The 14,821-nt window shown below is 38.6% G+C and overlaps 1 protein-coding gene across 1 annotated transcript; it reads left to right on the top strand.

Annotated features, from left to right (window-relative positions):
- Nucleotides 1-2,379: 2,379 nt before the first annotated feature.
- On the top strand, nt 2,380-3,664 carry LOC135076689 (homeobox protein MSX-2-like). Its single transcript, XM_063971109.1, has 5 exons — nt 2,380-2,430; nt 2,540-2,611; nt 2,695-2,781; nt 2,892-2,973; nt 3,087-3,664. Exons 1-5 carry the CDS (start codon nt 2,380-2,382, stop codon nt 3,662-3,664), a joined length of 870 nt encoding a protein of 289 aa, XP_063827179.1.
- Nucleotides 3,665-14,821: the final 11,157 nt, after the last annotated feature.

Below are 14,821 nucleotides of genomic sequence, written 5' to 3'. Positions count from 1 at the left end.
GGTATTTTTTAAATATTTGTCAGTGTTTTATGTGTATTTCTATTTATTAATTCTGGTGTTTCGTTTATATTGTAAATAGTTGTAAATACTGTACATTCTTAGGTTAGTTAGTTTTATATCGTTTAAAAATTAAGTGTTTATGTATTGCTTTTATAATTAAGTGTTATTGTTAGACAGATAGATGAGTCCTAGTAGGATACTGCGCGCTGCGTACGTATCTACAATGTACAATGTACATTATACTTGATTGCAATAAATTCATGTATGATGTAACTTTATTGTTTCATTTAAAACTTCAAATACAAAATAGAAACAAGTCACACACCAAATAAATAAGGTACCTACACCGTAAAATACCCACACGCATTCAAAAGCTTCAAAACATCTTATTTTCAATGAAAAGAAAATGGAAAAGCAAAAAAATATTTTTTTTTTTATTCTAAGCATCTACTTACTCGATTTTTATAATAGGTGAAATTTCATTTCATTTCATTTATTCATTTCAAAAACAAAACACATTGATTGATACAATGATTTGAACTTATAACTTTTACTTATTGAAAATTTGTAGCGGGTTCGATTCCCGCACAGTACAAACATTATGAATATATTTGTTTGTATTGGACTGGGTGTTTTCTATGCATAATTAAGTATGTATTTACAAAAAAAAGTATTTAAGTATGTTTGTTTATATCCGTTGTCTAGTACCCATAGTACAAGCTTTGCTTAGTTTGGGACTAGAAGCGCAGTGTAAAATGTCCAAGGATATTTATTTATTTATTTAAAGTATTTTCTATGTATAGGTGCAAAAGTTACACAACATAAAAAAGTCGATAAAAAGTCTTGCTTCATTTTTTGGTAGCTCGTGCTAAACTTGTTTTTCTATTGTCCTTAGAATAATAGTTACCAAGCTGATAACAAGTTAGTCAAAAATGGTATAGTCTCTTATCTCTTTAGGTGCGCCTCCATTTGCCAGTAGGTAAGCATTGTATTTTCCATAATCCCTTCTAAGTGGCGATACAATAGCTTTGTTTATGTTTTCAACAATGTGTTTTCATGAAAACAATATTGTAAAAGATTAAAAAAATGATAATACGTTCTCACGAGCAAAAAAGCTTGTCTTGTGGCTTTATGATTGGGCGATTGTAAATAAGCTAAGGCGCTTGCCGTGGTAGGTGGGATAAATACCTCCCTTACTGGTAATGTATTATTCTTTTTATACATAAATATAATGTCACTTTTGCCTGCAACTTGTAAGTATTTTCAAGAACTCATGGTTATAACTTCCATCATCAAGCTGTATCTCTGGTCAAAATTTGTGAGTGGCAATTTTTTTCACATTGTTTCTTTATCTAACAATATTAGAAGCAAATAATGTCATCACAAAAAGTTGACCCACCCTGTTTTTACACTGTTGCTCTCAAGTATTTCAAATCAAATCAAATCAAAGCAAAATTATTTTTATTTGTACCTATAGACTAATTAAATTAGTACCTACTTACACATACATCGTCAAATGCTCTTAAGGAGCCTATACATTTCATGTCTCATTCTTTTTTTTTGCCCTGCCAGATTTCAAAGATGAGCGTTTACAAGGTATGTTTTGTTTTTGTCTAGCGTTGGATATTATGATGTTTGACATTTAATTCTCATCAGTCTTAACGCAGATGAACTTCGCAAACTTTTTAAAAGCTCACTGCTTAGTGCCGAATTGATGAATGTGCCAGTGAATATTCCTTTTGGCCCTGTATACTCGTAAATCGTCAGTTTAGTAACGTACTGATTGCAACAGTGTAACTTATTGTTATTGGAGATTCTTATTTTATTGATTTTATGAGTGTCATATGGATTAAATTAGCCCAGAATTATAAAGAAGGGTAACAACGGAGATTCCTTTTTTTTTTTTTTGTAAAAATGTAAAAAAACTGATGATTTAGGTTACTCATTTGTAAAAACTTTGTATACCAACATGGACAATAAAGAATTTGAATTTGAAACATGAAGACGTTGTTTAGGAAATATTTATACGATTATAATTAAATTTTATTCAAAATATTGAAACATGGCCGATTTTTGTGATGACTAGTGTATTTTAGTATGGTGCCATCCCAATAAGATAACAAGGACACAAACGAAATAATTAGCTAATTATAATCCCTCGATTACTAAGTGGTTACCTGAATGGCGATAAGAGACAATGCAAGTTTGGAGTCACCGGGTCTGCTGAGAGAAAGGGTGAGTCATTAAGGGTTTGCTGAAAGACCTAAAGGTCGTTGTAAGCTCAAGTCGGGCTTAGCAGAGCATCAGTCGTGCCTAGTGCTTTGACGTGAACGAACACCAGTAATCCATAAACTTTTTACAATGAGCTCTATCGACATCATGTCATGCTCAGTAGATGAGTTGCTAGCGGATATAGAACAGCAGTACCAGGTATGTTCTTTATTTTATATAATAAAATATTTGTTACAAGTTTGCAATAATCATGGCGTGATTGAAAATTGTGTTTCATTTTTTTAATGATTTTTTGTTTTATTTACAGAACGTGAGCGCTCCGCAATTTACTCCCGGCTATGCTGCTGAAAATGCAAGCCCTTCCAATACCATTTCTAATGTAAGGTTTTTGTTGTTATTACACTTTTATACCATTTAATGTTGCATAGAAACTCTGTTACTTATAAATTTTGTTTTCCACAGGCCCAGCCTCCTTGTCCGAACCTGTTCCACGAGGGCGCCACTCACTCCGACTGGGATCTCTTCAATAATTTATCAACGGCCGCCAATGTAAGAAGATTTTTTACAGCCACCTTTTTCATATTAGTTAATATGATTTGAATTTGAATTATTTCAAAAATCTAGGATAAAATACTGATTTATAATTTGTGTTGTTTCAGACTCCAGACTTCTCTGCGCCATCGGCGGCGCCAGGTTTGGGGCCTGCTTTGCCTCCAAAGCAGCATGTCGCCCAAATTACATGTAAGTTTCAAAATGAAAGTGTTTTACTTTTTTTTTGCATAAAAGTGTGATTGATTGTTTCGCAACACTTGTGTTCAAATAACCAACTAAACTGATTTTAATATTCTTTTCAGTTGTTCCTTCGGCAGATGGTCTTAAGCCTCTGGTGACTCGCAAACGCAAACGCACCGCGTTCTCCACCGAGCAGGCCATGGCGCTGGAACAGCTGTTCCAGGCGCAGCAGTTCGTGACCAAGGAGGAGCGGTGCGCGCTGGAGCAGCGGCTGGGGGTCAATGAGCAGGCTATTAAGGTCTGGTTCCAAAACCGCCGCCTACGTTTCAAGAAAGAAACGGAGGAGGTGGCATTGGAACCAGCTCCAAAAGACAACATCTTCGCCCACACGGAGTGGCTCATGGGACGTGCGGGCGAAGATGGGATGGTAACACTTGACCAGCTGGCAATAAGCGAGCTGGTCAGCGCGATCGACAAGTGCCTGCCAAAAGATCTGGACTTGTCCACCTTGTCCGAGTCTCAAAAGCCTGTGCCGTTTGTCGACCTTACCGACAGCGACTCGGACTTTTACGAGCCGATCTCTCCACCAGAGGTTGGCGCGTCAAATAGTTCGAGTTGCCTGCAGTATGATTGGCAAACGGAACCAATTGATCCCAAGCAATCTTTGCAAAGATTGTTTGATGTACATAGTAAATTTTAGGATATTTTTTAAATATTTGTCAGTGTTTTATGTGTATTTCTATTTATTAATTCTGGTGTTTCGTTTATATTGTAAATAGTTGTAAATACTGTACATTCTTAGGTTAGTTAGTTTTATATCGTTTAAAAATTAAGTGTTTATGTATTGCTTTTATAATTAAGTGTTATTGTTAGACAGATAGATGAGTCCTAGTAGGATACTGCGCGCTGCGTACGTATCTACAATGTACAATGTACATTATACTTGATTGCAATAAATTCATGTATGATGTAACTTTATTGTTTCATTTAAAACTTCAAATACAAAATAGAAACAAGTCACACACCAAATAAATAAGGTACCTACACCGTAAAATACCCACACGCATTCAAAAGCTTCAAAACATCTTATTTTCAATGAAAAGAAAATGGAAAAGCAAAAAAATTTTATTTTTTTATTCTAAGCATCTACTTACTCGATTTTTATAATAGGTGAAATTTCATTTCATTTCATTTATTCATTTCAAAAACAAAACACATTGATTGATACAATGATTTGAACTTATAACTTTTACTTATTGAAAATTTGTAGCGGGTTCGATTCCCGCACAGTACAAACATTATGAATATATTTGTTTGTATAAGACTGGGTGTTTTCTATGCATAATTAAGTATGTATTTACAAAAAAAAGTATTTAAGTATGTTTGTTTATATCCGTTGTCTAGTACCCATAGTACAAGCTTTGCTTAGTTTGGGACTAGAAGCGCAGTGTAAAATGTCCAAGGATATTTATTTATTTATTTAAAGTATTTTCTATGTATAGGTGCAAAAGTTACACAACATAAAAAAGTCGATAAAAAGTCTTGCTTCATTTTTTGGTAGCTCGTGCTAAACTTGTTTTTCTATTGTCCTTAGAATAATAGTTACCAAGCTGATAACAAGTTAGTCAAAAATGGTATAGTCTCTTATCTCTTTAGGTGCGCCTCCATTTGCCAGTAGGTAAGCATTGTATTTTCCATAATCCCTTCTAAGTGGCGATACAATAGCTTTGTTTATGTTTTCAACAATGTGTTTTCATGAAAACAATATTGTAAAAGATTAAAAAAATGATAATACGTTCTCACGAGCAAAAAAGCTTGTCTTGTGGCTTTATGATTGGGCGATTGTAAATAAGCTAAGGCGCTTGCCGTGGTAGGTGGGATAAATACCTCCCTTACTGGTAATGTATTATTCTTTTTATACATAAATATAATGTCACTTTTGCCTGCAACTTGTAAGTATTTTCAAGAACTCATGGTTATAACTTCCATCATCAAGCTGTATCTCTGGTCAAAATTTGTGAGTGGCAATTTTTTTCACATTGTTTCTTTATCTAACAATATTAGAAGCAAATAATGTCATCACAAAAAGTTGACCCACCCTGTTTTTACACTGTTGCTCTCAAGTATTTCAAATCAAATCAAATCAAAGCAAAATTATTTTTATTTGTACCTATAGACTAATTAAATTAGTACCTACTTACACATACATCGTCAAATGCTCTTAAGGAGCCTATACATTTCATGTCTCATTCTTTTTTTTTGCCCTGCCAGATTTCAAAGATGAGCGTTTACAAGGTATGTTTTGTTTTTGTCTAGCGTTGGATATTATGATGTTTGACATTTAATTCTCATCAGTCTTAACGCAGATGAACTTCGCAAACTTTTTAAAAGCTCACTGCTTAGTGCCGAATTGATGAATGTGCCAGTGAATATTCCTTTTGGCCCTGTATACTCGTAAATCGTCAGTTTAGTAACGTACTGTTACATCCCTCTGATGTACATAAAACCCCTGATGCCCAGAAAATCCTGCGGCATCAGCATTTTTGCCCGAGTTGGCTCGCCCGCTTCACGGGCTCGCCAGTTCTTCGCTACCACTCGTGCGTGACGGCTGCCTCTTTCAAATCCAATCACTGTATTTTATTTTAGCCAGAATAATTAGCCTTTTTTAAAAAGACTCTATCAAAGCCCGGCCTAACATTGGTGGCAGCTCAAGGGATTTATGAAATCCTCGGTACCGCGTCCGAAGTATAGTATAGTGAACAAACAGTGTGTGTGCAAGTGATCCAAGTTCGAACTCAGAATCTCACCGTATCTCACTGTATCTCGCCGTATCTCACCGTTTCTCGTCGCATCACACTGCATCATCGCTGTACCTCTTCGTGTCCCGCTACATTTCACCGTGTCCCACTGTGTCCCGCTGTATCTGCTGTGTCCCACTGTTCCCGCTGTGTCCCGCAACCGTCGTCGAACTCACCATCATCGCTGGCCCTGAAAGAAAATACTTACCATCTCCACTGCATCCTGAAGAAGAATCTCATCGCTGTATCCTGCTCCGCCGTATCCCGATTTGCCGCAACCTGAAATAAATATCATCCTAACTCAAGACAATCAACGCGTAACACCGTGCCTGAGACGCCCTTATCGCTCCGGAATGCAGCCGCTTCCCGTCGTCGCGCTCACGTTCGCCGTCTACGCAACATTGTAGTGAGTCTGGCCTTTGTTCTTTGTACCTTATCTAATATTCAATTGATTCAATTCTTTGTGTGGCGTTGTGACCAATTTTATCGTGTATTCCTTTTGTAATCATTTACGGTTTAAGAAGTTTAACTTTACATCAATCCAAAATGTCAAAATCAGAGTTCAGAGTACCCAAGGACGTGCTCCCCGTACCGGTAGACGTGGACTTGCCAATGTCGGAGGACGATAGAGCCACAAGCCCAGTAGCGGACGTCCAAAGGGAAAAAAGGGGCAGAAAACCTGCTCCCTCAACTATTGCAATGAATTTAGACCTCAGTATCCTCCTAAAATTCATAAAGCCATACGATGGCAGTAGAGAAACCTTAAACTCTTTTATCATAAACTGCAACAACGCCTACAACTTAGCCACGGAGACCCAAAAACATATAGTTTTTAAATACATATTATGCCAACTTCAGGGGAAAGCGGAAGTCGCGTGCTCCATAAAAGAATTCACCAATTGGGAACAATTGAAGGAATTCTTGAAAACTCAATTCAGTGAGCGTAAACATTATGCGCACCTGCTAATGGACCTCCAGGAGAGTAAGCAGGGCGGTAATGAAAACGTCAGCCAATACGCGCTCCGAGTCGAGACATGCCTGTCCCAACTCCTGACGGAGATATCGTTGTCGCAAACTAAAGTCAAAGAAATTCCCGGTAGGACAGCCGCAATGGAGGATCTCGCTCTCCACCATTTCTTAATGGGATTACATCCCCGTATCTCCAATATAGTGAGATGTCGCTCACCATCAACCCTCAACGAAGCCGTAAACCTCGCCGTATCCGAAGAACGGATACAACAGACTCTATACAAAAAACCTGTTCCCGACCAAAGACCCAACAACAATAACAATAATCGATTCACGAAACCCCGACAGAATTTCAACAACCAACAACAAAGTTCTCAATCTCAATCTCAACCTCAACCTTCGGGTTCCAACTCCACTGTCGTATGTCGATACTGCAAAGCCCCAGGGCACACTATCGACGTCTGTCGAAAACGAGAATACAATAACAGAATGAGGGGTCAAAGGCCTCCATTCAACACCCCAAATCCTCAGTTCCGTAGGGTCAACTTCAACCAGGACCAACAGGAGGACGACGAGGGTCATGACGAAGTTGACTTCAATCCCTCAGAAAATTTAAACGAGTAGTGGACTCCCGGCGGTGTCCCGCGAGTCCAAAACGCAAACCAACTCTGATTCCAAATGAAAAGACACCCACTGTATCCACTGCATCCACTGTATCCTCTGTATCCACCGTATCCACTGTATCCGCCAAACCAAAGGCGACCGCTGTATCCACTGCATCCACTGTATCCACTGTATCCGCCGAACCAAAGGCGACCACTGTATCCACTGTATCCGCCAAACCAAAGGCGACCACTGTATCCACTGCATCCACTGTATCCACTGCATCCTCTGTATCCACTGCATCCACTGTATCCGCCAAACCAAAGGCGACCACTGTATCCACTGCATCCACTGTATCCGCCAAACCAAAGGCGACCACCGTATCCACTGCATCAAAGTCAACCACCGTATCCTCTGTATCCGCTGAATCAAAGTCAACCACTGTATCAAATGCAAAATCCACTACGCCCAAGCGCAGGCCTTCCCTGACGACTCCGCTAACTGAAAAAAACACACAAATTTACGAAATATCATTTGATCCCTCAATCAAATCGTTACCACATGTTGTAATCAACACAGCCGCTTCTGAAATGCCACTGTCGCTTTTAATTGACACAGGTTCTTCAATAAGCCTACTCAAAAAGTCGTGTATCAAACCTCAAACTCCGCTGAACGAGGAAAAGCTCAAACTTAAGGGCTTTAACTCTGCTGACGAATCCGTCCCAACGTTGGGCTCACTTAATTTGGCGTTATACATAAAAGACAAACCCAAAGTTTCCATCAAACACAAATTCCACGTAGTGGGAGACATTGATTTCCCCTACGACGGCATCGTGGGTAACGACCTCCTTAATCAATTCAATGGCAGCATCGATTTCACGCGCGAAGCCCTGAAGCTTGGAAAACATATCCTGAAGTTATTCTTTACGGATCCTTATTACACCGTTCCAGCACGCTCAGAGAAAGTAATAGAGTGTTCAGTTTCTAATCCTGACCTTAAAGAAGGTGTCATCCTAGATCAGCATATATCTCAGAACCTACTAATATCAAACTGCTTAGTAAAAGTCAAGGAAAATGATAAAATTAACATAACAGTCGCCAATACTTCAGAACAGCCAATAAATATCAAAACAAATCTCAATCTTCACCTGGAACCTCTTCATACCTCTGCGTATCCTGTCCATACTAGTAGACAAACGACATCCAAACGAACTGAAGAAGTTATAAACTCACTCAGAGCAAATCACTTGAACCAAGAAGAGAGAGATGCTCTTATAGATCTCTGCTCCCAATACTCAGATATCTTCCACTTGCCAGGCGATCAATTAACTTTCACCACTGCTCTCGACCACAAAATCAAAACTACAGTCGACGAACCCGTTCACACCAAATCCTACAGATTCCCAGAATGCCATAAGCAGGAGGTAGAATCGCAAATCAACCAAATGCTTGACCAAAACATTATCGAGCCCTCTTCATCGCCGTGGAGCTCTCCCATATGGATAGTTCCCAAAAAACTAGATTCCCAAGGAAGACGAAAATGGAGAGTTGTCATCGACTATAGGAAGTTGAACAACATCACAATAGGCGAAACCTATCCAATTCCCCAAATCCATGAAATCCTCGACCAGCTAGGCAAGAGCAAATACTTCAGCACTCTGGATCTTACCTCGGGCTTCCATCAAATTCTCGTATCTCCTGAAGACGCACCCAAAACCGCGTTCTCCGTCCCTCAGGGACATTTCCAATTCAATAGGATGCCATTTGGGCTTAAAAATGCGCCATCCACCTTCCAAAAACTCATGAACAACTGCCTTTCTGGCCTTCAGGGTACACGATGCTTCGTCTACTTAGACGATATCGTCGTGTACTCACCTGACCTATTTTCCCAAATCGACAACCTCAAAATCGTCTTCAACAGAATCCGTAGTTTCAATTTAAAACTCCAGCCGGACAAGTGTGAGTTCCTCCGGAAGGAAGTGGCTTACCTTGGCCATATCATCAGTGAAAATGGCGTTAAGCCTAACCCCGACAAGACCAACGCTGTAACAGAATTTCCAGTACCCCAATCTCCAAAAGACGTGAAATCTTTCCTGGGTTTAGTTTCCTATTATAGGAGATTCATATCAGATTTCTCAAAACTAGCTAAACCCTTAACTTCCCTCCTTAAAAAGGACACGCCTTTTAATTGGCAAAACGAGCAACAACTCGCATTCGAATCCCTAAAAAACAAACTTGTCTCAGCCCCGATTTTAGCTTATCCAGACTTTACACAACCCTTCCTTCTGACTTGCGACGCTTCCAACTATGCGATATCCGCAATATTATCCCAAGGTCCCGTGGGACGAGACCGTCCCATTGCATACGCATCTCGCACTCTCAATAAGGCGGAATGCAATTACAGTGTAACTGAAAAGGAATGCCTAGCAATCCTGTTCGGCACTAAAACGTTCCGACCTTACCTCTATGGAACCCGTTTCACAATCATCACAGACCACAAACCCCTTCAATGGCTTTTTAATTGCAAGGACCCCGGGTCTCGCTTAGTCCGGTGGCGCCTAAAACTGGAAGAGTTCGAGTATAATATCCAATATAAAAAAGGCAAAGTAAACGCCAATGCTGACGCATTATCTCGACATCCTGTAAATCCAATAATTCCTACCGACTCTCCACCGCAATTAGAAGCTCCAAATCAACTTGATCCTGTCCAATCCGCTGATAACGGAAATAATGACTTACCTTTTAGTCCGCTCACGCTGGATGACCTAAATATTCAGCTCCCGCATACTTCTGAAAATGATAGTGACAGTATACCTAACATTGACCTATTAGATGATGATCGTGAAATCACATTCCCATCCAGTCCTGAAGAAACTAACCCGACTCAATCCCCTGAACCTGCAATTCCTACTACAACTACTCCTGATCCTACACCTTCTACAAGTAAAAACATTCCCGCTGAATCCAATCTTGAAATGCAAGAAAACTTACCTCCTCAGCCACTCCTAGATGCTCCCGATCCATCACCTGGAAATCAAGATACCTTACCTCAGCTCCTCCCAACGCCTGACTCTCCCCTGCAAGATCCTGAAACACTTAACCTAAGTCCCAACTTACCTTCAAGTCCAGAACACGTAGCCCTCGGTGATGATTACTCCAAATTCCTGAAAGAAATCAATAATAAAAACAGAAATTATAACACAAAGGTGTTAGAACATAATCAATCCCTATTGAAATCTCATGCCAAAATCCTACTAGTCCCTACGTCCATCGATTTAGACGAATCGAATGCCTATATCTCCGAAATTCTTGAACAAGCTACAGACCCCAAAGAAATACTGTATTCAGAAAAACAACTATACTCATTCGAGAGAATCCCTGACATTAACAATAAGTCAATTTATCTTATCTATCCTAAAGTAAACCACTTTGACGAGTGTACTTACCCAGAAATATTCCAAACATTGAAAACTGTAAGAAACCACTTATTAGAATCAACAGATGACGTAATCGAAATCGCATTACCTGACTTTAAAAATCCATTCCAAAAACATTCTTTTGCTAAAATATACAACATCATTGTCTACCTTTTCCACGACACTAATATTACAGTAAATATCTACCACAACAATATAATTCATCCAAGCCTTAGTGAAATAAAGAAAATCCTAAGAGAAAATCACGACCTCCCGATTGCTGGCCATTTGGGTTGCAATCGAATGCTAAGCCGAATCCAAGAACGCTATTACTGGAAGGGAATGAAAAGCGACGTAGAATCATATATTAAAAACTGCACTTCCTGTCAGGAAAACAAGGCCCTAAGACGAACTAACAAGGCGCCCATGCAGATAACCACCACTTCTACTAGCCCTTTTCAAAGAATAGCCCTGGACATTGTAGGTCCACTTCCCGAATCAGGTCCCGCAAAACTTAAATATATACTAACAATACAGGATGATCTAACCAAATTCTCGGTAGCTTATCCTTTACGTAGTGTCTCTTCCGAAGAAACAACCGACTGTCTGGTCCACTTCATTTCCCTATTCGGCATCCCAGTTTCAATTCTCACTGATCAAGGCACAAACTTTACCGCTGACCTCTTTAAAAAGACCTGTTCTTTCCTCAAAATCAAACAGATATGGTCCACTCCGTATCATCCACAAACTCAAGGAGCTCTGGAAAGAAGTCATTCAACGCTTAAAGAATATCTGAAGTCTTACGTTAACGAGAACCAAGATGATTGGCCCCGTTACGTTTACACGGCTATCCTAGCTTACAATTCAGCCATTCATAGTACCACGAACTTCACCCCTTACGAACTACTGTTTGGGCACAAGGCCTTTATTCCCGATTCCATTTACAGTCAAGACCTCACTACTTATCCCGACTACGTCCGGATGCTCCAACACCGACTTAAATTATCCTGGGAACGGGCTGTTGAAAACATCGAAAGATCCAAAGAAAGATCCAAAGGTTACTACGATAGTAGGACTCGTCCAGTTAAATACAAAGTGGGAGACTTTGTATATTTGAAAAATCATGTAAGACTGCGTAAAGCACTTTCACCTATATGGAAAGGTCCATACAAGGTTATTGCTGTTCACAACAACAATACCCTCACTCTTTTAATCAATAGACGTCACGTCAAACATCACTGCGACGAGGTGAAATTAGCTGGCGTCTTTCCCAGTTCTCCTTAGTTTAGGTAATATAATAGGTTAGTTATCGTTAGTTATCACTAGACGTTAGAACTTACTTTTAATTTGTTTATTTTCAGCGTGTCGGCTACGGCTACGCCAAGTTTCATAACACCAATACCCACAAGTTCGGGCATCTATTTTGATTATATTGGAAAAGCCAAAATCATTAGTGGAAATTTAAGGATACTGATTCCATTAGATATTTCATATATAAGGCCGCATATACAAAATATTAATCAGGAACTGGATAAGGTCAAATTCATTTGCGAGAAAATAAAACCGCTAGATAATTCCGAGTGCTTTAACATCCTTCAACCTTTTGCAATCCGTTTTAAAGATATAATCAAAGATTATTCTTCAATAACTCATTTAATAGACAGTAGAGTAAAACGTAGCGCATGGATCCCCGGAATAGGCTCCCTTATGAAGCAGATCTTCGGTACTCTGGACGAAGATGATGCTATCAAATACGATGCGGCTATAAAACATGTACAAAACAACCAAAAGAGATTGGCTTCATTAATGAAAGACCACATATTAGTCACTACATCTGTATTATCCGCTTATAATGAAACATTAAGTAAAATCAAGATTAACGAAGATAATCTCAGTGCAGCTATCAACAAGCTCTCAGCCAAACTTATAAATATCTCTGATACTACCAATAGTCTATTAATAACTTCTGAAATAAATGAAATTTTCACCAATTTAGAATCATCTTTGCTTACCTTATCGTTTCAGATCGAAGACATAATCAATGCAATCTTATTTAGTAATGTTAACGTCATTCATCCGTCAGTAATAACTCCGCAACAACTTTATAGAGAGCTTGCCGATAACTACCGACACTTACCCAGTGATTTGGAACTTGCCGTAGACTTAGATATAAGTTTGATTCATGTTATTTTAAATCTTAGTAATTTAGTTAGCTATTATGTTAGTAATAAGATAATGTTTGTACTACAAGTGCCCCTAGTAGGTCCACGCCAGTTTTACTTGTATAATAATATACCGTTACCAACTCCTCATAACTTAACAAGACCAGACTCATTCAGCGTTGTAATACCTAGCCATAAGTATATCCTTATAACAAAGGACAAACTACACTACAATAACTTGGATTCCCTCGAAAAGTGCAAACATACCAATAAACAAAACTATATCTGTGAATCAGTGAATGTGTTCCCAACCAGTGAAAACCCCAATTGTGAAAGTGAACTATTATCTAAAGTAATAACAAAACTACCTAATCAGTGTCGAACGGAATTCATCCGTGGTAATTTGGACGTTTGGAAACCACTCCGGAATAATAAGTGGATATTTGTTCAATCCACCTTGAGTAAATTGTCAATAGATTGTTCAAATTCCGAAACGTTAGAAACTAATATTATAGGAACCGGAATCATAGAAATTCCAACATCTTGTAAAGCTTATTGTAAAGATACCCAATTGATACCAAAAAATAATGTATTAAATATAACTTTACCTTCATCTAACTTAGACTTTAATTTGATTAATGACAGTTGTTGTAATATCCGTAAATTCAAGGAAATGGCCGATGGTGTACCCAACATCAAGTTAAAAGATCTCGATCTGAATAAAGTAAATTTTGGAAAATACACTAATGATAAAATTTTAACCGAATTAAATAAAGTTATTCAAGAACCACATATCATTAAATACGGGGCACACTATTCGTCGTTTATCCTATTCCTAATCATAATTGTAATAATTGTAATAGTCTATAAGTATAATAATTTTACTAAAATAAAAACAGGCAGCATTCACGATGTCGAACAAACCGAACTCGCGATTACTCGTACCGCTCCTAAAGCAGAATCTAAATCCGAACAGAACCCGGGAACCTCATTCCCCAAAATTCGCAGGAACCTTTAGATAAATTTACTTAAACCCATAAACTTAGGAGATTAACCCCTAAGTTTATTCTTGATGGGGGGAGGTGTTACATCCCTCTGATGTACATAAAACCCCTGATGCCCAGAAAATCCTGCGGCATCAGCATTTTTGCCCGAGTTGGCTCGCCCGCTTCACGGGCTCGCCAGTTCTTCGCTACCACTCGTGCGTGACGGCTGCCTCTTTCAAATCCAATCACTGTATTTTATTTTAGCCAGAATAATTAGCCTTTTTTAAAAAGACTCTATCAAAGCCCGGCCTAACAGTACTGATTGCAACAGTGTAACTTATTGTTATTGGAGATTCTTATTTTATTGATTTTATGAGTGTCATATGGATTAAATTAGCCCAGAATTATAAAGAAGGGTAACAACGGAGATTCCTTTTTTTTTTTTTTGTAAAAATGTAAAAAAACTGATGATTTAGGTTACTCATTTGTAAAAACTTTGTATACCAACATGGACAATAAAGAATTTGAATTTGAAACATGAAGACGTTGTTTAGGAAATATTTATACGATTATAATTAAATTTTATTCAAAATATTGAAACATGGCCGATTTTTGTGATGACTAGTGTATTTTAGTATGGTGCCATCCCAATAAGATAACAAGGACACAAACGAAATAATTAGCTAATTATATTATAATCCCTCGATTACTAAGTGGTTACCTGAATGGCGATAAGAGACAATGCAAGTTTGGAGTCACCGGGTCTGCTGAGAGAAAGGGTGAGTCATTAAGGGTTTGCTGAAAGACCTAAAGGTCGTTGTAAGCTCAAGTCGGGCTTAGCAGAGCATCAGTCGTGCCTAGTGCTTTGACGTGAACGAACACCAGTAATCCATAAACTTTTTACAATGAGCTCTATCGACATC

The sequence above is a fragment of the Ostrinia nubilalis genome, chromosome 12 (assembly GCF_963855985.1).
Source record: "Ostrinia nubilalis chromosome 12, ilOstNubi1.1, whole genome shotgun sequence".
In the NCBI taxonomy this organism is placed as follows: domain Eukaryota; kingdom Metazoa; phylum Arthropoda; class Insecta; order Lepidoptera; family Crambidae; genus Ostrinia; species Ostrinia nubilalis.
This window is presented reverse-complemented; position numbering and strand designations above follow the sequence as displayed.